Raw genomic sequence first — 21,262 nt, 5'->3', positions numbered from 1 at the left:
TGTTACTTTCAAGATGAAGCACTTTTGGCTGTTTCTTGTGGTGGTAATTTTCCTTACTAATTCTATGCTTATGTTGCTGTTTTGTTGATTTGCCAGCTTCTCACATTACCTTTTGAGACTCCCGCTCTGAAAGATAAGGATTTAGTTCCCTTATGATCTTATTGTTCCCTTGCTCGCCTTACTGAGTTATAATATACATGCAGTTGGGGCGCCTGGGTGGCTCAGGCCGTTAAGTGTCCAGCTTTTGATTTTGGCTCAGATCATGATCTCACAGTTCGTGGGTTCAAGTCCTACATTTGTTTCTGCGCTGACAACATGGAGCCTACTTGGGATTCTCTCTCTCCCTCTCTCTGCCCCTCCCCTGCTCTCTCTCTCTCTCTCTCTCAAAATAAATGAATACACCTTTTTTTTTAAAAGCGTGTTCCTTTTAAAAAATAATAATTTACATGCAGTATATTTCACCGGTTTTTGGCGTACAGTTCCGCAAGACTTGACAAACCCCAATAGAATAACTGCCACCAAAATAAAGATACAGAATATTTCCATCACACCACGAAGTTCCTTCCTGCCACATCACAGGCCATCCCATTCCTCCACCTCAGCCCCTGGCAACCCAATTATTTTTATTTTATTTTTCGAGTTTTATTTGTAGCTTTAAATAATATATTTAAAACTATATTTTTTGTTCCATCAATTCTACGGTCTCTCTTTGACACGTACACGTGTTGGGACCCCTGACCTGCTCACCACCATTCCATCCTCTCAAATTTTCCTGTTAATTTTTTTTTAATATTTATTTATTTCTGAGACAGAGAGAGACAGAGCATGAGTGGGGGAGGAGCAGAGAGAGAAGGAGACACAGAATCCGAAGCAGGCTCCAGGCTCTTAGTTGTCAGCACAGAGTCCGACGCGGGGCTCGAACTCACAAACCATGAGATCATGACCTGGGCCGAAGTCGGTCGCTCAACCAACTGAGCCACCCAGGTGCCCCACCCTCTCAAATTCTATGAGTTGTTCTACTTTTGTATTAAGATGATTGGTAACCATATTTAAATCCTCTAGTTTGTCTACATAAATTCTGTACACTGAAGGGCCAAGTTTATTCTGGGATTAAACTTTTTTAATCCTCTGATGGTTGGATGTTCTGACCTCTATTGGTGAATGTTAATCAGCAAAGAATACCCCTAAGGTGTGTAGCAATTAGTTTCTCTCTCTTCACTGTCCACGAGGTCTCACAATTATGCCTCATGTTAGCTTACTTCATCATTGAATTGACTCTTTTGTGCAGCTTTTGCCGCACCCTCCGCTGATGTTTCTCATTCTTCATTTCTTCCATCCTATCTAATTTTAGAATACATGCTCTTCTTTTCCTTGAAGACATTTTTCTCAGAGCCCACAAGCTTCTCATTCCAAGTCAGATCAGCCACCTCCTGCATAGTTATTACCAGGGAATTTTTTAAATTTCCATGTGTGTTCCATTGTATCTTTTTACTCTCACTTTGCTCAAGTAGCTTCCACAGAAAGGGTATATAGAAGGGAAACTTTGATCCCTGCATACCTGGTAATTTCTCATTCTGCCTCCATACTCACCTGATAGTTTAGCTGACACTTCTAGGTTAAAATTTTTTTTCTTCAGAATGTTGAAGACATTGTGCCAACTTTATGGTAAAGGTCCAGAAGTCTGAAGTCACCTAGTTCTCATTCCTTACTAGGTGGCCTATTATTTCTCTCTCAATATTTTCTAGGGTTTTCTTTTTGTACTTGAGGTCTGAAATGTCATGAAGCCATATCCAAGGGTGAGGTTTCTAACTCATCCTCCTCAGCTTTCTATGGGCCATTTGAGTCTGATTACTCATGTGTTACTTCAGCTCTGAGATATTGTATTATTTTTTACATATTTTCCTCTGTTATATTTCATTTTATTCTTCTGGAGATCTTAACAGTCTAATGTTAGACTTATAGGATTGATCATCTGTTGTCAAAGAACCAGATTTTAATCAAACATGAGCAGTGAATGACATTAAATGCCATTCAATGCTATTAAATAAGAATGTGAAGAGAAGTATTTATTTGTCAGAAAACTCCAAGGTAGCAAGTGTCAGGCAGTCACAGAGTTCCTTCCAGTGCCTTCTGATCTGTGGTTGTTCATTTGTATATAAGAATGAGAAAGTGGGTTTAATTTTCAGGGTAATTAGTGCTATTTACTTCTCCTGTTTAATGTTTAGGTCTCCTAGGATTTACAGCCGTGGTGGTTATTTTAATGACAAAATATTAAATGTCTAGAGAGAGAGAGTAATAAGAATGCACAATCGCTAGCAACTTCAAGGCAAAAATCCCACTGTTCTGCTCTGCCTAGCATGTTTTCAGTGCATGTCTACACAGCCACTTTTCTCTGTATATAAAGAGGTCAAGCAGTCTAAGAACAGTATAGAAGGATGGGCTGCCTAAGCCAAGATTGTGCTGCCCTCCCCCTCCCCCCAGTTATATATGTCCCTTCCTGATGATGTTTTCCCCCATTCTCCCTGGAAGTAACCATCACTTTGACTTGTATGATCATGATTTTTTTTGTTTGTTTTCACTTACGTGCTTGTTTAAAAAATTTATATATTGAAATGATACTCTATTATGCTGTTAGCACCAGGAAGATAAAGTCAGTCAATAAATATTGATTACATAAATGAGCAAATAAATGAAAAAGATGAATGAGTGAATGAATCCTGGTTTGATCTGGTCGTTCCCTTGCTCATGAATGCAGGATTCTCAAGATTGCCCCAGAATGGATGCAGAATGGACTAGGGGCTTCAGGATCGACATAAATCCATTTCTACACTTCATACCAGCATCATTTACCCCAGACTTCTAAAAGACTTCTAAATGGGTCTGGAGGAAATGCTGGTACATCAGTGTTCAGACAGAGGCTGGAAATGCTCCAGTGGCCCCCATGCCACAGGTGGTAGATCCTCCCTCCCAACTATGACTCGCGGGATGTCGTGCTTGGCCATGTTCCAGGGGGTTGGCTGCTCTCCAGGAGGTTCCCAAACATTATATAACTAGCTGTGTTCATCTATTGTTTTGTTTGCAGTTGTGAATTCTGCCACAGAATTCACATCCTGGATAAACTGAATAGTATAATTTTCCATCTGCATGACATTCTTCTTTATTCTGATAGTGGTTTATTAAAAGACATGATTGCCAGAGAAGGGTTTTGTTTACCTTGTAATTCCATATTATCTTCCTTGTAAATTCCATGTAATTCACTGTGTCTTTTCAAGGGCTGGTGATGATTCCTTAGTATTATCTTCAAAGAATTGGTAAAACTTCCTGGTTTTAGGTCACTAAAAAATGCTTTTTAGGCAGATAGAAAAGCCCTTTCCCTTGTTTCATTTTGCTTTGCTTTTGCATTTAAAAAATACTTTGAGCATATAGAAGAAAATACGTATGGATATGCTTCCCCTTCATGCCTTTTTACGTAAATTATAGCATACTATATACACAATGGTTTTGACACTGCTTATTAAGTATTTCTTGCAGATTATTCCATGAACACTAAATAAAAAGTGTCATTCTTTTTCATGGTGCTGTAGGAATCCTTAGTATTTACATACTATCATTTAATTTTTAACCTTTTGTCACTAAGGAACACGACATACAGGGGCGCCTGGGTGGCTCAGTCCGTTGAGCATCCGACTTTGTCTCAGGTCATGATCTCGTGGTCTGTGAGTTCAAGCCCTGCATCGGGCTGTGTGCTGACAGCTCAGAGCCTGGAGCCTGCTTCTGATTCTGTGTCTCCCTCTCTCTCTGCCCCTCCCCCGCTCACCCTCTGTCTCAGAAATAAATAAACATTAAAAAAAATTTTTTTTAAAAAGAAACAAGACATACATTCACAAATGTGCATAAAATATACTGTGGTAGTTAGAGTAACAGCCTCCCAAAGATGTCCATCTCCAAACCTGTGAATATGTTACTGTGGATGTGTTACATTGCCTGACAAAGGGAAATTAGGGCAGAAAATGGAGTTTCAGTTACCAATGAGCTGACCTTAACATAGGGAGATTAACCTGGATTATGCGAGTGGCTCAGTAGATAATCATAAGTGTCCTTTAACTTCAAAGAGGGAGGCAAAAGTATCAGTCTCAGTGTCAGAGTGATGTGATAAGAGAACGACTCAACCAGCCGTTTCTGGCTTTGAAGATAAATGGCCAAGAGATGTGGACAGCCTCTAGAAGCGGGAAAAGGCAAGAAAATAGATTTCTCCCCAGAGTCTCCAGAAGGAAATTCAGCTCTGCCAACACCTTGATTTTAGTCCAGTGAAACCCATCTTGCATCTTAGACTTCTGACCTCTATAATTTTTAAGATAATAAACCTGTACACTAAGACATTTAGTTTGTGATGACCTGTTTTAGCAGCAACAGGGAACTAATACACATGCATATATGTTATAATTATAAGACAAATATCACATACGTGCTACTAAGATAATATTTCCAGTCCTGAGAAGCTCCCTGTGTGTCCCTTCCTGGGCACACTTCCCTCACCCCATCCTCCCCCTGAGATCGTCACCATTCTATCCTTCATGGTCATTATTTCATTGCCTTCATTTGTAGTTTTTACCCCAATGTGTGTGCACATAAACAATGCAAGTTGGTACTGTCTGTTTTTGAAATGTACATAATTGGCATCAATCTGCCTATCTGTCTCATCTATGTTGTTGCTCATAGCCCCAGTCCTATTTTGTTTTCATTGTTGTGTAGTATTCCATCCTGTGAATATATGTTCAGAAACAGGAAGTAGCAGGGAAGGCCAGTGTCATTTGTCTTGAGGAGGCCTCTTGAGATGCATGAAATTTAACCCACATCTCCACCTGCAACTTTTTTTCTTTTGAAAGCTTTTATATCTAGGCACCATGAGTACAAAGATGTACAAAACCAGAGCTCCTGCCCTCAGAAAGCACTAGAAATGAGTGGAGGAAAGTAACCAGCAATTATATTGCAATGCTATCCAGTGAATGAATGCATTAATAGATGAGGGTACAGGGCACACACAGCTCAGTCTCGGTTTCTAGGGAAGGCTCCTCAGGGAAAGTGACCCTTCTGGAGTATTTGTTAGTCAAATAAAAAAAGGATGTGTGTGGGTGGGGGGAGGTGCTGGGCATGTCAGGGAGGGAAACACTTTGTGAAAATACATGGCAAGTGAATGAAATGGCAAAGAATTGCAAATTCTTGGCATGTGGCTGCCAAAAAGACAGAGAGACTGGGAGGAGAGAAGGGGCAGGAAATGGAGTTGGATGCTGAAGGAGTAGTTAGCTCAGGGACAGCTGCTCTTGACTGCCAGACTAAGAACCTTGGAATTCCTCCTGGCTGCTGTGGGAAATCACAGAAGGGCCCTAAGCAAGGGAGTGAGTGACCTGCTTAAATCTGAATATAGGAGATACAACATTACTGAAATCTTTTCAGTTCATCTGAAACTGAAATGTTTTTCTTCACTTAAATTTTCAGATTTTCTTAGAAGTAGTTAAACTGGATGTTAGATATTGATAAAGACTTGCTGATGGTCTGATCTGTGGCTTGAAACTGACTTTTTATCTATCTTGACTTTCCAATGTAATGGGGAAAATCCTAATCTAATCATGAAGAGATGACCTTTTTTAAAAAAAAAAAAGCTCAACGGGAAACCACACATATTTGGTTTGGATCACCATATGGGAGCTTCAAAGTAAGCAACACTTTCTGATTTAAACTGTGAAATATATTGCTAGATAACATCGTTAGTGGGTGCTTCAGAGTCAGATGTGAAAAAGCAGCATGATGGAAACGATGCCAGATGTACCTACTTCCGTTAAGGCCCCAATTAAAATGTAACTACTGTGTCCATTTTCCTTCTGCCCATCATAAGAAAGAAACATCTGAATCTTTAGCACAATTTAGAGCTTTTAACCTTTATCTCAGCTGAACTATAGAATGGACACTTAGGAGAGAGAAAGCTAAATCACCCCAATCACTGAAAACATTTTTGAGTTTTCAGAATAATAAATAATGCTCTACATATTTGTAGGTTTTCTTCTTCAAAACTCATCAGACTGCAACCTCATAATAATATAGGGTTTCTTAGTCCTATGAATGAGAAATTATTTTCTTGATCAACTACCTTATTTACTTTAAGTTGTATGTTCAATTATTAAATATTTCAAACATACAGAATATAGGGAAAATATATATGTATCCATACCCAGATTTAGGAAAACTCAGACAAATGGAAAGGTATGTTGATACTTTTGGTCAGGAATATCAACATTATAAATTGGTCAGTTCTCCTTGTAAATATAACGTGATCTCAGTGGTAATATCAAGGTTTTTTTTTTTTTAATTAGGTTTATTCCAAAGTTCTTATGGAGGAAATAAATGAACTAGAACTGCTTAGAAAGTTCAGAAAAACAAGAATAATATGAGAGGACTAACCCCACCACGTGTTAAAACATATTTAAAAGCTACAATAAGTACCACTGTATGGTTCTGGAACTTGAAGAGAATGTAGCTATTGAGTCAATATTAATTCTTTTCATCCTTACCAGTTATCATCATCATCAAGAGCAGCAGCATGCCTTCAACCCTCCCTTCCCCAAATCCACATTTCCCAATGTCCCGGATATGTGAGCAAAGTAAAAACCCTAATTACGTAAGCCACTTTGTCCATTTTATCTTTTGTGCATAACAAACCACCCTAAAGATTTAGTGGCTTAAAATAACTGGCAGCCATTTATTCTGCTCACAGATCTGCAGACTGGTCCCGATTCAGCAAGGACAGCTCCACTTTGCTCTCCCTGGAGACAGCTGGACAGGCCTGAAGGTGAAAGCTGGTATCATTTTATAGCTCTTCCACCTACATGTCTGGCAGTTAATCCTAGCTGTTGACAGGGACCTCGCCAGGTTCTGTCTGCTGGAACCCTCATCCATGGTCTCTCCATGAGGCTGCTTGCTTCCTCCAAATATGGACAAGGGACCATATGGTTACTGTGGGAAATCTCCTGCAGCTTAACTGTCCTTTCTTTCAGTTGCCTATCTTTTGCATCAGATTGACAGAATTACTCCATCCTTTGGTTTTCTACAGCTTCACTGTGGTGAATTTGCCTTTGTTTAGCCTACTTGGGTACTAAACCTGCATCTTCAGTCTAAGAATCTCTGATCAGTTCTGGAATTCCTTAGCACTTATCTCTTCAGTGTTGTTTTCATCTCATTATCTCAGTTTTCTCCTTCTGGAATTGTTTTTAGATATATGTCTTTCCCATGGACTCACCATACCTTCTGACTTCTTTACATTTTTTATTTCTTTGTTTCTCTTTGACATATTCTGGGTATTTTTCTAAGATCTTTCTCTCAGTTGATTAGTTGTTTAGCTATTTCTACTCTTTGGTATTCATCTGCTCAGTTTTTAATTTCATAAACTTGGTTTCTATTTCTGTGTTTACTTCTTGAGAGATTTTAAGATGAGAGGTTAGAGTTCCTTTAAGAGTTTTCTATTATCTCAAACTCTTGGGGTACTAATTTGCATGTTTGTGGTAAACACTGACTTTCCTCCTACTGGATTGTTTCTTGAGATGGTTTGAAATGTTTGCATTGTGAGCCCATCTTTAGCACGTGCTGTGGACTGAATATTTGTGTTCTCCCAAAATTCATATGTTGAAACCTATTAGCATACTTAATATTCAACCTTGTGGAAACAAGGTTCATGTTTCTTCGGGTAACATCCCTAGAGAATCTGCATAGAATTACCCTGGCTGATCATTAAAAATGTAGATTCTTGGGTTTCATCTATGTTTTATTGAATCAAAATCTGTGGAGATTGTGTTAGAGAATATCTGTTTTAAATGAAGGCTGAAAAGTAAGTGTGTAGTAGGGTTGCAGGGTACAAGATCTATATAGAGAGAATCAGTTGTATTTCTACACAGTGAACAATGGGAAATTGAAATTTAAAAAAACACTGTCACTTAAAATAGCATTAAGAAATCCTAAATACTTAGAGATAAATTTGACAAGAGATGTGTAAGACCTGTACATTGAAAACTATAAAACATTGCTGGGAGAAATTAAAGACCCAAATAAAGGGAAAACTATACCTTGTTAACAAATGGATAATTAATATTAGTAAGATGTCATTTCTTCCTCAAGTTTGTTGATAGACTCAATGTAATCCAAATAGAAATTCTAGTTGCTTGTGTGTGTGTGTGTGTGTGTGTGTGCGCGCGCGCGCGCACGCGCGCGCGCATGCGCATGTGGGTGTATAGAAATTGATGGGCTGATTCTAGCTGATTCTAAAATTCATATATGGAAATGCAAAGAACCTAGAATAGCCAAAATAACTCTGGAAAAGAACAAAATTGGAAGGCTACCACTACCTTATTTCGACAGTTTTTAAGCTACAATAATAAAGATCATCTAGGATCATCTCCCCATCTCAGAATTCTTAACTTAATCACTCACTTACTTTGCCATATAAGGTAATATTCACTCTTTTACTATATAAGGTGATATTTACAGGAATTAGGACATGGGACCACCTTTGAGGGCCATTGTTCAATCTACCACAGATGCCATGTGGATATCCAGCTGTTTTGGCTCTGTGCATTCCAGTCCATCTTCCCTTCCTGATATTCAGCATTTGCTCTGTCATAAATTCACATATATGTGTACATTTATTCTGAGTTTTTTGTTGTTTCCTTAATCATTTTGTATCTTCTGCCCCAATACCACATTAACTTAATTATAATAGCTTTATAATAGACCTTAGTATGTCAAAGAGCAAATTAGTCCAATTTATTCTTTTAAAGAATGTCTTGGTTGCTATTGGCCCCTTGATTTTACGTTTAAATTGTATAATCAATCTGTACATTCTACCCGATGGCATTTTGCTTAGCAGAGTGTTGAAATTAAATATATCAGTTGGAAGAAAATTGACAATTTTATGATATTGAGTCTTCCTTCTCAAGGACATAGCCTACTTCCCCATTTAATTAGATCTTTGTTAATATCTTTCAATAAACTTTTATGATTTGCCCCTTGAAGATCTTAAATATATATTGTTGCATTTATTTCTAGGTACTTTATATTTTTGTTGCTATTGTAAATAGTGTCTTGGAAATTAATTTTTCTGGTTGTTGCTATATGGAGAAATGCACTTTACTTTTGAATATTGATTTGGTAACCATCAATATTACTGTATCTTACTAATTAAAAAATTATTCACAGAGTCTTTAGGATTTTCCAGGTGGATAGTCCTAAAATACGTGAATAATGACAGTTTGTTCTATTTATACTTTTCCTCCTCTTTTTTCTTGTCTTACTGCACAGGAATGGAGTTCAAGTATAATATTGGACGTCTAAGATAGATGGCAAGTTTTTGCAAGCCCCTGGTTATATTTTCTGGATCACATCTAAATGCAATGTGATCCTGTTGCATTCAGGCCTTCAAGGCTGTTAGAGCGGGTTCTGTAGTGCATTAACCTGCTTCTTGTGTGAAATCAGGGCGCTGTAATCAGAGATAGGAAACTCCCCTGTTTTATGTATGTATGTATGTACGTACGTATTTAATTTTATTTTTAATTTTATTTTTTAACTTACATCCAAATTAGTTAGCATATAGTGCAACAATGATTTCAGGAATAGATTTCTTAATGCCTCTTACCCATTTAGCCCATCCCCCCTCCCACATCCCCTCCAGTAACCCTCTGTTTGTTCTCCATGTTTAAGAGTCTCTTATGTTTTGTCCCACCCTGTTATTTTATTTTTGCTTCCCTTCCCTTATGTTCATCTGTTCTGTGTCTTAAAATCCTCATATGATATTTGTCTTTCTCTAATTTTGCCTAGCATAGTACCCTCTAGTTCCATCCATGTAGTTGCAAATGGCAAGATTTCATTCTTTTTGATTGCCAGATAATACTCTATTGTGTATATATACCACATCTTCTTTATCCATCCATCCATTGATGGACATTTGGGCTCTTTCCATACTTTGGCTATTGTTGATAATCCTGCTATAAACATTGGGGTGCACGTGTCCCTTTGAAACAGCACACCTGTATCCCTTGGATAAATACCTAGTAGTGCAATTGCTGGGTCACGGGGTAGTTCTATTTTTAGTTTTTTGAGGAACCTTCATACTGTTTTCCAGAGTGGCTGCAGCAGTTTGCACTCCCACCAGTAGTGCAAGAGAGATCCTCTTTCTCCGCATCCTTGCCAACATCTGTTGTTGCCTGAGTTGTTGACGTTAGCCATTCTGACAGGTGTGAGGTGGTATCTCAGTGTGGTTTTGATTTGTATTTCTCTGATGATGAGTGATGTTGAGCATTTTTTCATGTGTCGGTTGGCCATCTGGATGTCTTCTTTCCAGAAGTGTCTATTCATGTCTTTTGCCCATTTCTTCACTGGATTATTTGTTTTTTTGGATGTTGAGTTTGATAAGTTCTTTATAGATGTTGGATACTAACCCTTTATCTGATATGTCATTTGCAAATATCTTCTCCCATTCTGTCAGTTGCCTTTTAGTTTTGCTGATTGTTTCCTTCGCTGTGCAGAAGCTTTTTATTTTGATGAGGTCCCAATAGTTCATTTTTGCTTTTGTTTCCCTTGCCTCTGGAGACGTGTTGAGTAAGAAGTTGCTGCAGCCAACATCAGAGAGGTTTTTGCCTGCTTTCTCCTTGAGGATTTTGATGGCTTCCTGTCTTACATTGAGGTCTTTCATCCATTTTGAGTTTATTTTTGTGTATGGTGTAAGAAAGTGGTCCAGGTTCATTCTTCTGCATGTCGCTGTCCAGTTTTCCCAGCACCACTTGCTGAAGAGACTATCTTTATTCCATTGGATATTCTTTCCCGCTTTGTCAAAGATTAGTTGGCCATACATTTGTGGGTCCATTTCTGGGTTCTCTATTCTGTTCCATTGATCTGAGTGTTCTTGTGCCAGTACCACACTGTCTTGATAATTACAGCTTTGTAGTATAGCTTGAAGTCTGGGATTGTGATGCCTCCTGCTTTGGTTTTCTGTTTCAAGATCACTTTGGCTATTCGGGGTCTTTTCTGGTTCCATACAAATTTTAGGATTATTTGTTTTAGCTCTGTGAAGAATGCTGGTGTTATTTGGATGGGATTGCATTGAATATGTAGATTGCTTTGGGTAGTATTGACGTTTTAACAATATTCGTTTTTCCTATCTGGGTGCATGGAATATTTTTCCACTTTTTTGTGTCTTCTTCAATTTCTTTCATAAGCTTTCTATAGTTTTCAGTGTATAGATTTTTCACCTCTTTGGTTAGATTTATTCCTAGGTATTTTATGGTGTTTGGTGCAATTGTAAATGGGATCCATTCCTTGATTTCTCTTTCTGTTGCTTCATTGTTGGTGTATAGGAATGCAACTGATTTCTGTGCATTGATTTTATATCCTGTGACTTTCCTGAATTCATGAATCAGTTCTAGCAGTTTTTTGGTGGAATCTTTTGGGTTTTCCATATAGAGTATTCTGTCATCTGGAAATTGCCCCATTTAAAAAAAAATTGGGGGGCAACTGAGTTGCTCAGTCGGTTAAGCGTCTGATTTTGGCTCAGGTCATGATCTCGCAGTTCATGGGTTTGAGCCCTGAATCAGGCTTTGTGCTGACAGCTCAGAGTCTGCTTTGGAGTCTGTCTCCCCTTCTCTCACTGCCCCTCCCCTACTTGCACTCTCTCTCTCTCAAAAGTAAATGAACATTAAAAAAACCATTTTAGGGGCACCTGGGTGGCTCAGTTGGTTAAGCATCCGACTTCGGCTCAGGTCATGATCTCGCGGTTCGTGAGTTCGAGCCCCGCATCAGGCTCTGTGCTGACAGCTCGGAGTCTGCTTCAGATTCTGTGTCTTCCTCTCTTTCTGTCCCTCCCCTGCTCATACTCTGTCTCTCTCTGCCTCAAAAATAAATAAAACATTAACAAAATTTTTAAAATAAAATAAAATAAAATAAACATTTTAATACTTCAGTCTTCTAGCAAGGAATCTGTCCTAGAGCTTACTAGTTCCTTCACATTTGTCCCTCTTGCTGTCTTTTGCCAAGACAAGAAAAATCCCTGCTTCATAAATCTTGCAGAAAACTAGCATTTGTAATGTGACCTTAAAATGTAGACTAACTCTGGCAAAAGTACTGCTGGTTATCACTTGTACTCCTATCCTAGGTGAAGGAAATGGCTAGCTACACATAAAGCAATCTCCGTTGAAGTAATTAATGATTCCCAAAGAAACATTAGCTCACTGCTTTATTACAACACATCTCCTTTTTTTAAAAAAAAATATTATTAAGGAAGGCAGTCAAGGTAACAGATGGGGAAAGCTTTAAGCCTGACAGTTATAAATAGTCTTGCTGTTTATTCCACAATATATTTGCAATTCTCCTTCTTTGCTGTTCTGAAAGTTGGATCTCTGTCAAAATACTTTTCTCTTGACCAAGCAGTAAAAATCATTGCCAGTAGATTAGAACTCTAAAATAATGGAGTGAGTTGATGAGGTTCTCTGAAAGTTTTACTTATATTCTACAGTATTGTTAACACAAACACCTGATCTTCAGAGTGATCTCTTTTCCAGGGATCAGATGGATTGGGGGAACCCTTTGAATGGATCACTTGTCCCAAATATTGCTGATTGCTCTTGTTTCTTATGATCAAAGTAATACATGCCTAATGACAACTGTGTTGCCAAGCACTAGAGGGGACATAGAGACAAATACCCCTGTCTTTAAAGGGACAGTCATGGAGAGAAAGCCTTAAAGATACAGAAGCTAAGTAGCAACAAAAGGCTGGAACATAAATTTCCATAAGGCATTATAATGATAATAATAATAAATTATAAATATGGCTTGATTGTTCAAAGCACAGTCACTATAATACTAAAGATTATATCTAACAGAGCATCAAAAGTATTTTTCAACGTTCAAAATGTTACAGAGCAAATCTTTTATTTTTGCTTAAAGAGTTTGAAATGTAAATGGTATACATTTAAGGAAAACCTATCAAATTATCAAGGATTTTCAAAAGTGTGATATCCCCACTATCAGGGAGGGTATGGAGAGACAGACCTTTAAATACTGTTGTTTGTGTGCAAATTCCTACAACCATTCTGGAGGGCAACATGCCCATAGCTATCAAAATGTCAAATGTGCATCCCTTCGTTCTGGCAATTCTATTTCCAATAACAGTGGGCTAGGCAATTTGGATTCTCTGTCTCTGTCTCTCTGTCTCTCTCCAAAACACAACTAGAAGAGCAAGGCAAAATATTTTCAAGGACTTTTTATAGTCAAAAGAGAGCTACCAAGACAGTAGAGAATTACAGGGCCAAGATCCAAGAGAAGAGGAAAGCCAAGCAGTCAGACTTTGGACACCACTTTATTCTTAGAGACACCACCTTTTTGGTAGATACTACAGACAAGCTGAAAAGTTAAGTACAGTTAGGGAAGAAACATGGGAGTTCATGGGATGCCCAAGGAGAAAGGGCCCTCATAACTCCCCAGACTTTATAATGGGACCCAGTGAAGTGGGGACTGGAAATGGATCAGCCCTCCCAAAGGTTGAAGCTCAGCTTTGACTGCTTTTTCAATTATCAATTTGATTACAACAGTTCTTCACTGAGGTTCTAGGAAGTAATCTCTAATGTTCTAAGGGATCAATTAAATATGAGGAATTAACTTCTCTTTTATAACTAGCATAGTACTAGCTATATGCCCTTCTTGGGAGAATTGAGAATATAGTCACTCAGATGACTTGGCACAGAGCTTAATTCTCTCAAAGAATCTTAGTGGAGAGTGGTAAGATTGGGTAATGCTAATACTCCTTAGTCACCAGCCAGAAGCAAGAGCAACTTACTATCTTCTCAGGGCTTCAGATGACCACTTCAGGTTTTATGTACACTGACCAGCACTCAGTCAAAAATAATCAAACATATAAGGAGACAACACAGTCTGATAGAACACCAAGATAAACAATATAAACTTCATAGAGAGCCAGAAAACATAATTATTTGATAGATTTTTTTAATGTTAAACATTTTTTTAATATTCTCAAAAGATTGAGCAGAGGCCTGGAAACTATAAAAAATCTAATGGGAAGTCTGGAACTGAAAAGTTACATTAACAAATTAAGAACTCAGTGGAATTGAATAGCCTGTTACATGCAGCCAGAGATAGATTTTATAAACTGAAAAATAAATCTAAAGAAAATATCCATACTGAGGCATATAGAGATAAATATAGAAAAGAGCATCAGAGTCAAATAGAATGTGGTAAAAATTTATCTATGTGGATGGAAAGAAATGAGAAAATGGAGCATAGGCAATATTTGAAGACATAATGATTGAAAATTTAAAAACTGATGCATGGCACTCATCCAGAGATTCACAAATTGCTATAAACCTTAGGAATAATACATGAAAATGTCACCTGGGAACATCATGGTATAACTGGTAGAAACCAAAAACAAAAAGAGAATCTTTTAAAAAATTTAAAAATTTTTTTTAATTTTTTTAACGTTTATTTATTTTTGAGACAGAGAGAGACAGAGCATGAACGAGGGAGGGGCAGAGAGAGAGGGAGACACAGAATCGGAAGTAGGCTCCAGGCTCTGAGCCGTCAGCCCAAAGCCCGACGCAGGGCTCGAACTCACGGACCGTGAGATCGTGACCTGAGCTGAAGTCGGACGCCCAACCGACTGAGCCACCCAGGCACCCCTTAAAAATGTTTTTTATTTATTTTTAAGACAGAGACAGAGCTCCAGCAGGAGAGGGGCAGAGACAGAGGGAGACACAGAATCTGAGCAGGCTCCAGGGTCTGAGCTGTCAGCACAGAGCCTGACGCAGGGCTCAAACCCATGAACCGTGAGATCATTACCTGGGCTAAAGTCAGATGCTTAACCAAATAAGCCACTCAGGTATCCCCAAAAAGAAAATCTTAATGCAGTCAGAGGAAAAGACATTTACCTCAAATGAGCAGTAAGACAGTAAGCTGACTTTTCAACAGGAGCTGTAGGAGACAAGAAACAATAGAAAATCTTTGAAGTGCCTAAAGAAATTATTCATAATGTGTTCAAAGATATTAATTATATTGTAATTTGTTGAATGAAAACCTGGAAACCATTTAAATATCCAACAAGAGGGACTGGTTAAAAATATTTAACTCATCTTCAAGTGATGGTATGTAAAGATGTTGCAGATATTGGGGCACCTAAGTGGCTCATTCGGTTAAGGTTCCAACGTCAGCTCAGGTCATGATCTTGTGGTACGTGAGTTCAAGCCCCGCATTGGGCTCTGTGCTGACAAGCTCGGAGTCTGGAGCCTGCTTTGGATTCGGTGTCTCCCTCTCTCTCTCTGCCCCTGCTCCTCTCACACTCTGTCTGTCTCTCTCTCAAAAATAAATAAACATTTTAAAAAAATTATTAAAAAATGTTGTAGATGTATTGCTAAGTGAAAAAAGCAGTTACAAAGTAATAACAGCATATGCTTTCATTTCCATTAAACTTAATATAGTATTTACTATTTAAATATGACCATGTAGCACTTTAGTATTTAAACATGATTGAGTATGGAAGGGTAGGCACCAAAATGCTAATAGTAGTTATCTTTGGGTAGTAGATTTATGTGAGAATTTCTACTTTCTTTATAATATTTTTATAATGATCATGTATTATCAGACAAAGGTATATCCATTTTAAAAAAGGAAACAAAGCCAGTCAATACCATAAAGGTTGTGCTCTCTGTTCACCCGCCCTGGGTCCACTGTGGGTATGCAGTCATGGATATTGTGAGTGGATCCCATTACCCCTACTGAAAGAAACTCTATGGTAAGACTCCTAGACACAGATCCTTTAATACCATTATCTTCCTAAATGTAGGGAAAATCATTGAGAACGATGTCCTGTGGAGGCCCATGGTGACTCTCGTTTTATAAGAAGCATCTATCAGTGGTCACTCTTCTCTGATTTAGAAAAATTACATTGTTTTAAAAATAAGGAACAAGAATACCATTAAGACTGGGTTAAAATTTAAAAAAATTTTTCTGCTAAAATATCCGCCTAAATTACAATGTAAGCTGCTCTCTAAAGATAAGAAACTACCAGTATTCGTGTTTCCTAAAGATAAGCAAAATCTTCAGCATTGGTTAAATTGCAGTTCCCTGGGTCCAGCACAGGGATTTGATACAGAACTCTTGATTGCTTACATTGGCACCACGTCATGTGTAGTTGGGGGGTAATGAAGCATCCTTCAGGGTAATAAAGTCTGACTTGTTTTTATAGGCCGAGAGATCCGTCTGCCCCTCCGAATCAAAGGTGAAGGAATGGGGCCAAAGATTCACTTCAATCTTGAACTGCTGGACATTGGAAAAGTTTTCGTTGGATCTGTACATTGTTATGAGGTAAGCACTAGAATCGTTCATTGAGACTCAGATAGTACTTGGCTTTTTTGGTTTATTTTATTTTGTGTGTGTGTTTATCGATACAAAACATGTACAGTCACATCCATTTGCCGTTACTCATGCTCAGACTCCAGAATGATCTGGCTCTTCCTTCCTTTCCTAGCAAGCCTCCTTGAGGATTTCCCCTCTAGCTTTCCTGAAGGCAACAAAGCCATAATTTAATTGGTTTTATTTATCCTCCTCATCTTGTGGATTGCAATCTTATCCCCATCTGATTAATGCTTGTTCTCCGGCAACATAAATGCTATAGAGACCAGAGGACAGAAAAACTTTCAAACTTTCCAGAATGTCCTAATGAGGATAGGCATTTTCACACTTCAGAGTTTTCTCTGAATGCACTGGTCTTTAATACATGATTAAAAACCAGTCATTGTGCTTTCTGGAACTTTCTGTTTGAAATTCTGTGCTTTGTCTTTCCAATTAAATAGAAAATGATCCTTTTACAAGATATACTCATGGGTTCTTCAGGATCAAAGTCACTTCAGTGTCTCCTCACCACTAACTTTGTATCTAGGGTATTTTTTTGCACTATATCAAATTGTGACCACTGAAACTTTATTTTACAATGATTCCTAAACTTTAAATGTTTGTATTTCTATAAAAGTAATACAAGCAGTTATTTAATGAGTGACAAATAGGTGTCAGGTTCCATGTTCTATTGTGTATGCTTGTCTATCTGTATGTATTTAGTTTCTAATCCTTAGAAACTATTTTATAAAGGAAAAATAAGAGGCAGAGAGCGGTTAATACCATCAACAACATCATCTTTCAAATATGTTGAGCACAGTACCAGTGCTTTTATATTCATTAGTTCGTTTGGTCCTCCCTAAACCCTATGCAGCATTGCAGTGACTCTTCCCATTTTACAGCCGAGGAACCTGGAGCCTGGAACAGTTTTACTAGTTAAGATAATGGTAGATAATGTAACAAACAGATATGAAGATCTGTGCTATCTCAGACATGATAGAAGTCTATTTTGTTGCTTACGTAAAGTCTCAGGGTTACGTATCAGCAGATGGCTCTCTGTCAGCAGAGCATCGGGACCCCGGCTCCTTCCATCTCATAGCTCTGCCACCCCTAACGTGTAGCCCTCAAGTCCGCAACCCCACATTTGTCATGCGGGCAGAAGGGGAAAGAGCATGGAGAGACATGCACGAAATATCTTTTATAGGAGTTGGTCCTATAGGTGGCATGCGTCACGCTCATTCACATCCCACAGCTGCAAGATTGGCTGGGAAATGCAGTCTAGTTGTGAGCACAGGAGGAAGAGGGAGTGGGGTCAGTGAATAGCAAACCTGACCCTGCCACATCTGTTAAGTAACTTGGCAAGGTCATACAGCTGGTAAATGTTAGTGAGCACTGGGTTACTAGGGCTCTGTAGCCTGGAAAGGGAAGGTTTTGTGCTGCCCTTCACCACGGAGCAAATCCAACCTACAGCCAACTCAGATCTCAGCCCAGCCCAGCCTTGGCGTGGGAGGCAAATGCCCGGTTGCTACTGAGAGCTTCCTACTGTATTGTTCATCCCCACATTCATTAGAGTAACCGTGGCCTAAATGGGATGATGCACAAGGTAAATAGAGACATTAGTGTCATCTGAGATGGAATATACATAAGAACACAAGTTAAATGAAAAAACCAGTCACATGACTGCCATGAAATGAAAAATGGCACAGCTACTATGTTGCATTGTCTTTTGCATTTTGAAAAAAGGGTCACTTCGGGAGGAAAAAATGTGCGATACTTATTAAATTGATATTGTGTCCATAATTTATCCAGTGTGAATTTCCCTTACATCCTAAGTATTGTGTCTTATGGATGCCACAATAGAAAAGGACCTTTAGTTCTGATACAAAATGGATAAGGTTTCCCTGAGTGTAATAATAATTTCTAACAAATTTAACCGAAGTATATTTGAGGCCACCACCTTCCCACCATCCCAGATTTGAAATAGTAAAGTACATCGCAGCCAGCTAAGTAAGTGTTATATGAGGTGCTGCATCAGAGTGGACAATTTTGAGGGCTGTGCAATGGCAGAGAAGGACATGGTGAGTTGCTTCTTATGGGAATATTTTGCACTCTCTGCGTATTTAGTGCTGATGCCTCATTGCATCTCTCTTTCAATTTATTATGTTACCTACTTGAGACAAATTTGAATAACTAGCTATTGCCCTTAGTCATTGCTGAGCTTAGCAAATACATAAAAAGTAAACCATAGTCCCAAGAGTGTTCACTATTCCCCAGTGTAATTAGAAGGAAAACTAGGTGAAGCTCTATTATAAATTTTCTCCTCGCCAAGGAATTGGACTGCAAGGGTAAGGTAATCAAAAAGCCTCAGGGTTTTGTCCCAAATGACTTGCTGGATTCTGCAGACATATGAAGGTGCTCTTTTGTCAGGGGAGAAGAATGACATGTATGTTCTTGAAAATGGAGGAGCTTGTGCCTTCTACAAAATCTGAGTAAAGTATTGCTGTTACCCGAAAAATAAAAAGGCAATCTGTGCATTTCCTCGGAGAGGAAAACAATTGCCTTTGAATTGAATTCCCTTTGAATTCCCTTTGAATTACCTCAAACACCTTTGAGTTGCCTTTAATTTATCACTAAGGTGTGTCAGTTGCTTCTTAAGCAAGGTAAATTTTAAACCCATTCTGCATAGCGCTGGGAATACAGGTAGCAATCACTGTCATTTATAAGCACTATTCTAAGAGTTACAAAAATTAATTTCATCTTCAAAGCACTCTGAGAAGCTAGTAGTTCTTACCCTTTACAGATGGAGACACTGGGGGACAGAGAGGCAAGCACGTTTTCTAAGGTCACACAGCTAGGAAGTCAGTGGTAAAGCTGGGATTTGAGCCCAGGCTATTTGGCTTCTGAGTCCCTGGCCATAATCACTTTCTACATGGTCTCTTTAGAAAGAATGAAGGGTGAAGCATGAATTCTATGACCAGGGAACTTAAAACAGAGTGAGGGAGAATGGGAAATGAATGTAAAAAGATGAATAAAATATCAAGCAACAATTAGTTATATATCTCTTTTGGTCCATCATCCATCTTCTTTTGGAAGAAGTGGTGATTTTCCTTTGCAAAGGCCCCTGACTCTATTCTATATATACTCTTGATTCCCTCTTCTTTGCTTCTCAGGAGGTAACCTAAGCTGGTGGACACACCACACCCACCCAGACCCCATTCCCTTGGTTACCTAGCTCAGTTCTCTTATTACAACAAACATATGGGCCCAGCACTGAGTATGCATTATGTCATTTAATATAAATATACTGGGTCTCCTCTACCGTACTTCCCACAGCTTTGTCTCCCCCACTCTCCCTCCTCACCACTAATCCTCTCAAAATCGGAATCTCGAATTGTCAACCACTATTTCTTCCACACCCACGCACTCCCTAAACGTTTGGACTCTGGATTCTACCGTCACACTCCATTGCAGTTAGTTTCTTCTTCAAGGGCAGGGCTGGCCTCTAATGAAAAATAAAAAATCTGTAACATTTTCTCAGAGTGTATTCCCCATGAACTCTGTCCACAGTTAACCCCTTCTGGAAATTCTCCTCCTTCTTCTAGGTTCCTGACATTCCCCACATGCCTTTCTGAACATTTCTTCATGATCTCCTATGCTCTTTTTTCTCTAATACTTGGAGTGTAGGTTGAAGGTAGTACATAGAGAGAGAGAACGTGCTGTCCACCAATTCAGGTGCAGCACTGGCAAGGAATAGAGAGCTGTGTGGCTACAGCACAGGCTCACTGCACAGACACCAGGGGAGGTGGGAGTGGGAGCGATGGACCTAGTCAGGTGTGGAGGACTCTGAATGCCAGACATGAACTTTTCATACACACACATCTAGTGTGCAAGCAAATATGGACAATGGCACTAGTGTATAGGAATAAAACTTGTCTATAGTAAAACACTTGCTTACATTAAGCATCCCCAAACGGTAGAGTTTGAGATGAAGGTATCCCAGTAGAATGAAATCTAATAGCACAATAAAGAGAATCCTTGTCGTCTGGAATCCACAGTGATGTCGCATTCATATTCTCCAGGCTACACTATAGATGTAGGCTTAGGTAGCTCTTGCGCCTCTATTCTGACTGCTTATTTTTCAGTATGCCGCTCATTCTCAGCTTTCTCATGCATAGAAGAGAAATACCTGCCTTCCCTCAGTTACCTTATAGAATATCAGAAAGAGGTATTTTAAGGTTCTTTTTCAGTAGATATAATTACAATCAGTATTTATAACACAGCTGTAATACATGTGACTAACTCTCTTTTAAAGAGGATACTAAAAGCACAAAATGACTTCTGGATCGGGATTCCTACCTTCAGACCTTCAAGGCAGAAGACTATTCATTTCTCCCCTGGAGTTTTTCTCTGGCTTTACTTCCTGTAACTGTCTATGTGTTGGTATTAAACAGTACAGCCACATGCTTCTCTGAAAATAAATATGATGTCCATGCTGTATCTTTGCATTCTTGGCTTTTTATTGATATAGGCAATACTCTCCAACAAAGGCAGCATTGATGCTCTCTTCAGCGTGGGCCCTCCAACTTCGGCTTTGGGGGCCTGCTTTGTTTTCAGCCCCAAGGAAGGCATCATCGAACCAAGTGGAGTCCAGGCAGTCCAGATCTCCTTCAGTTCTTCCATTCTGGGGCACTTTGAAGAAGAGTTCCTGGTCAATGTCAATGGGTCCCCTGAGCCTGTGAAACTGACCATTAGGTAAGATATATCTATAACTAATGTGGAAGCTAACCGAAGCTTTTATCTACTGCTTTCTTAAACTTCAAAACCAGAT

At 38.8% G+C, this 21,262-nt stretch overlaps 1 protein-coding gene across 9 annotated transcripts in view; it reads left to right on the top strand.

Moving 5' to 3' along the window:
• HYDIN (HYDIN axonemal central pair apparatus protein) overlaps window positions 1–21,262 on the top strand; it is a 438,409-nt gene that overhangs the window by 187,067 nt on the left and 230,080 nt on the right. For all 9 annotated transcript variants that reach the window (XR_008293813.1, XM_053211099.1, XM_053211098.1 and 6 more), the window contains 2 exons: window positions 16,289–16,407; window positions 20,963–21,186. Coding sequence is in view for 8 of the 9 variants with exons in the window: in XM_053211099.1 (XP_053067074.1) it covers window positions 16,289–16,407; window positions 20,963–21,186 (343 nt within the window). In the remaining variant the exon portion in view is untranslated. The remainder of the gene's footprint in view (window positions 1–16,288; window positions 16,408–20,962; window positions 21,187–21,262) is intronic.

Source organism: Acinonyx jubatus, chromosome E2, assembly GCF_027475565.1.
Source record: "Acinonyx jubatus isolate Ajub_Pintada_27869175 chromosome E2, VMU_Ajub_asm_v1.0, whole genome shotgun sequence".
Taxonomy (NCBI): Eukaryota; Metazoa; Chordata; class Mammalia; order Carnivora; family Felidae; genus Acinonyx; species Acinonyx jubatus.
Note: the sequence above shows the minus strand (reverse complement) of the source record. Positions and strands in the feature narration are given on the sequence as shown.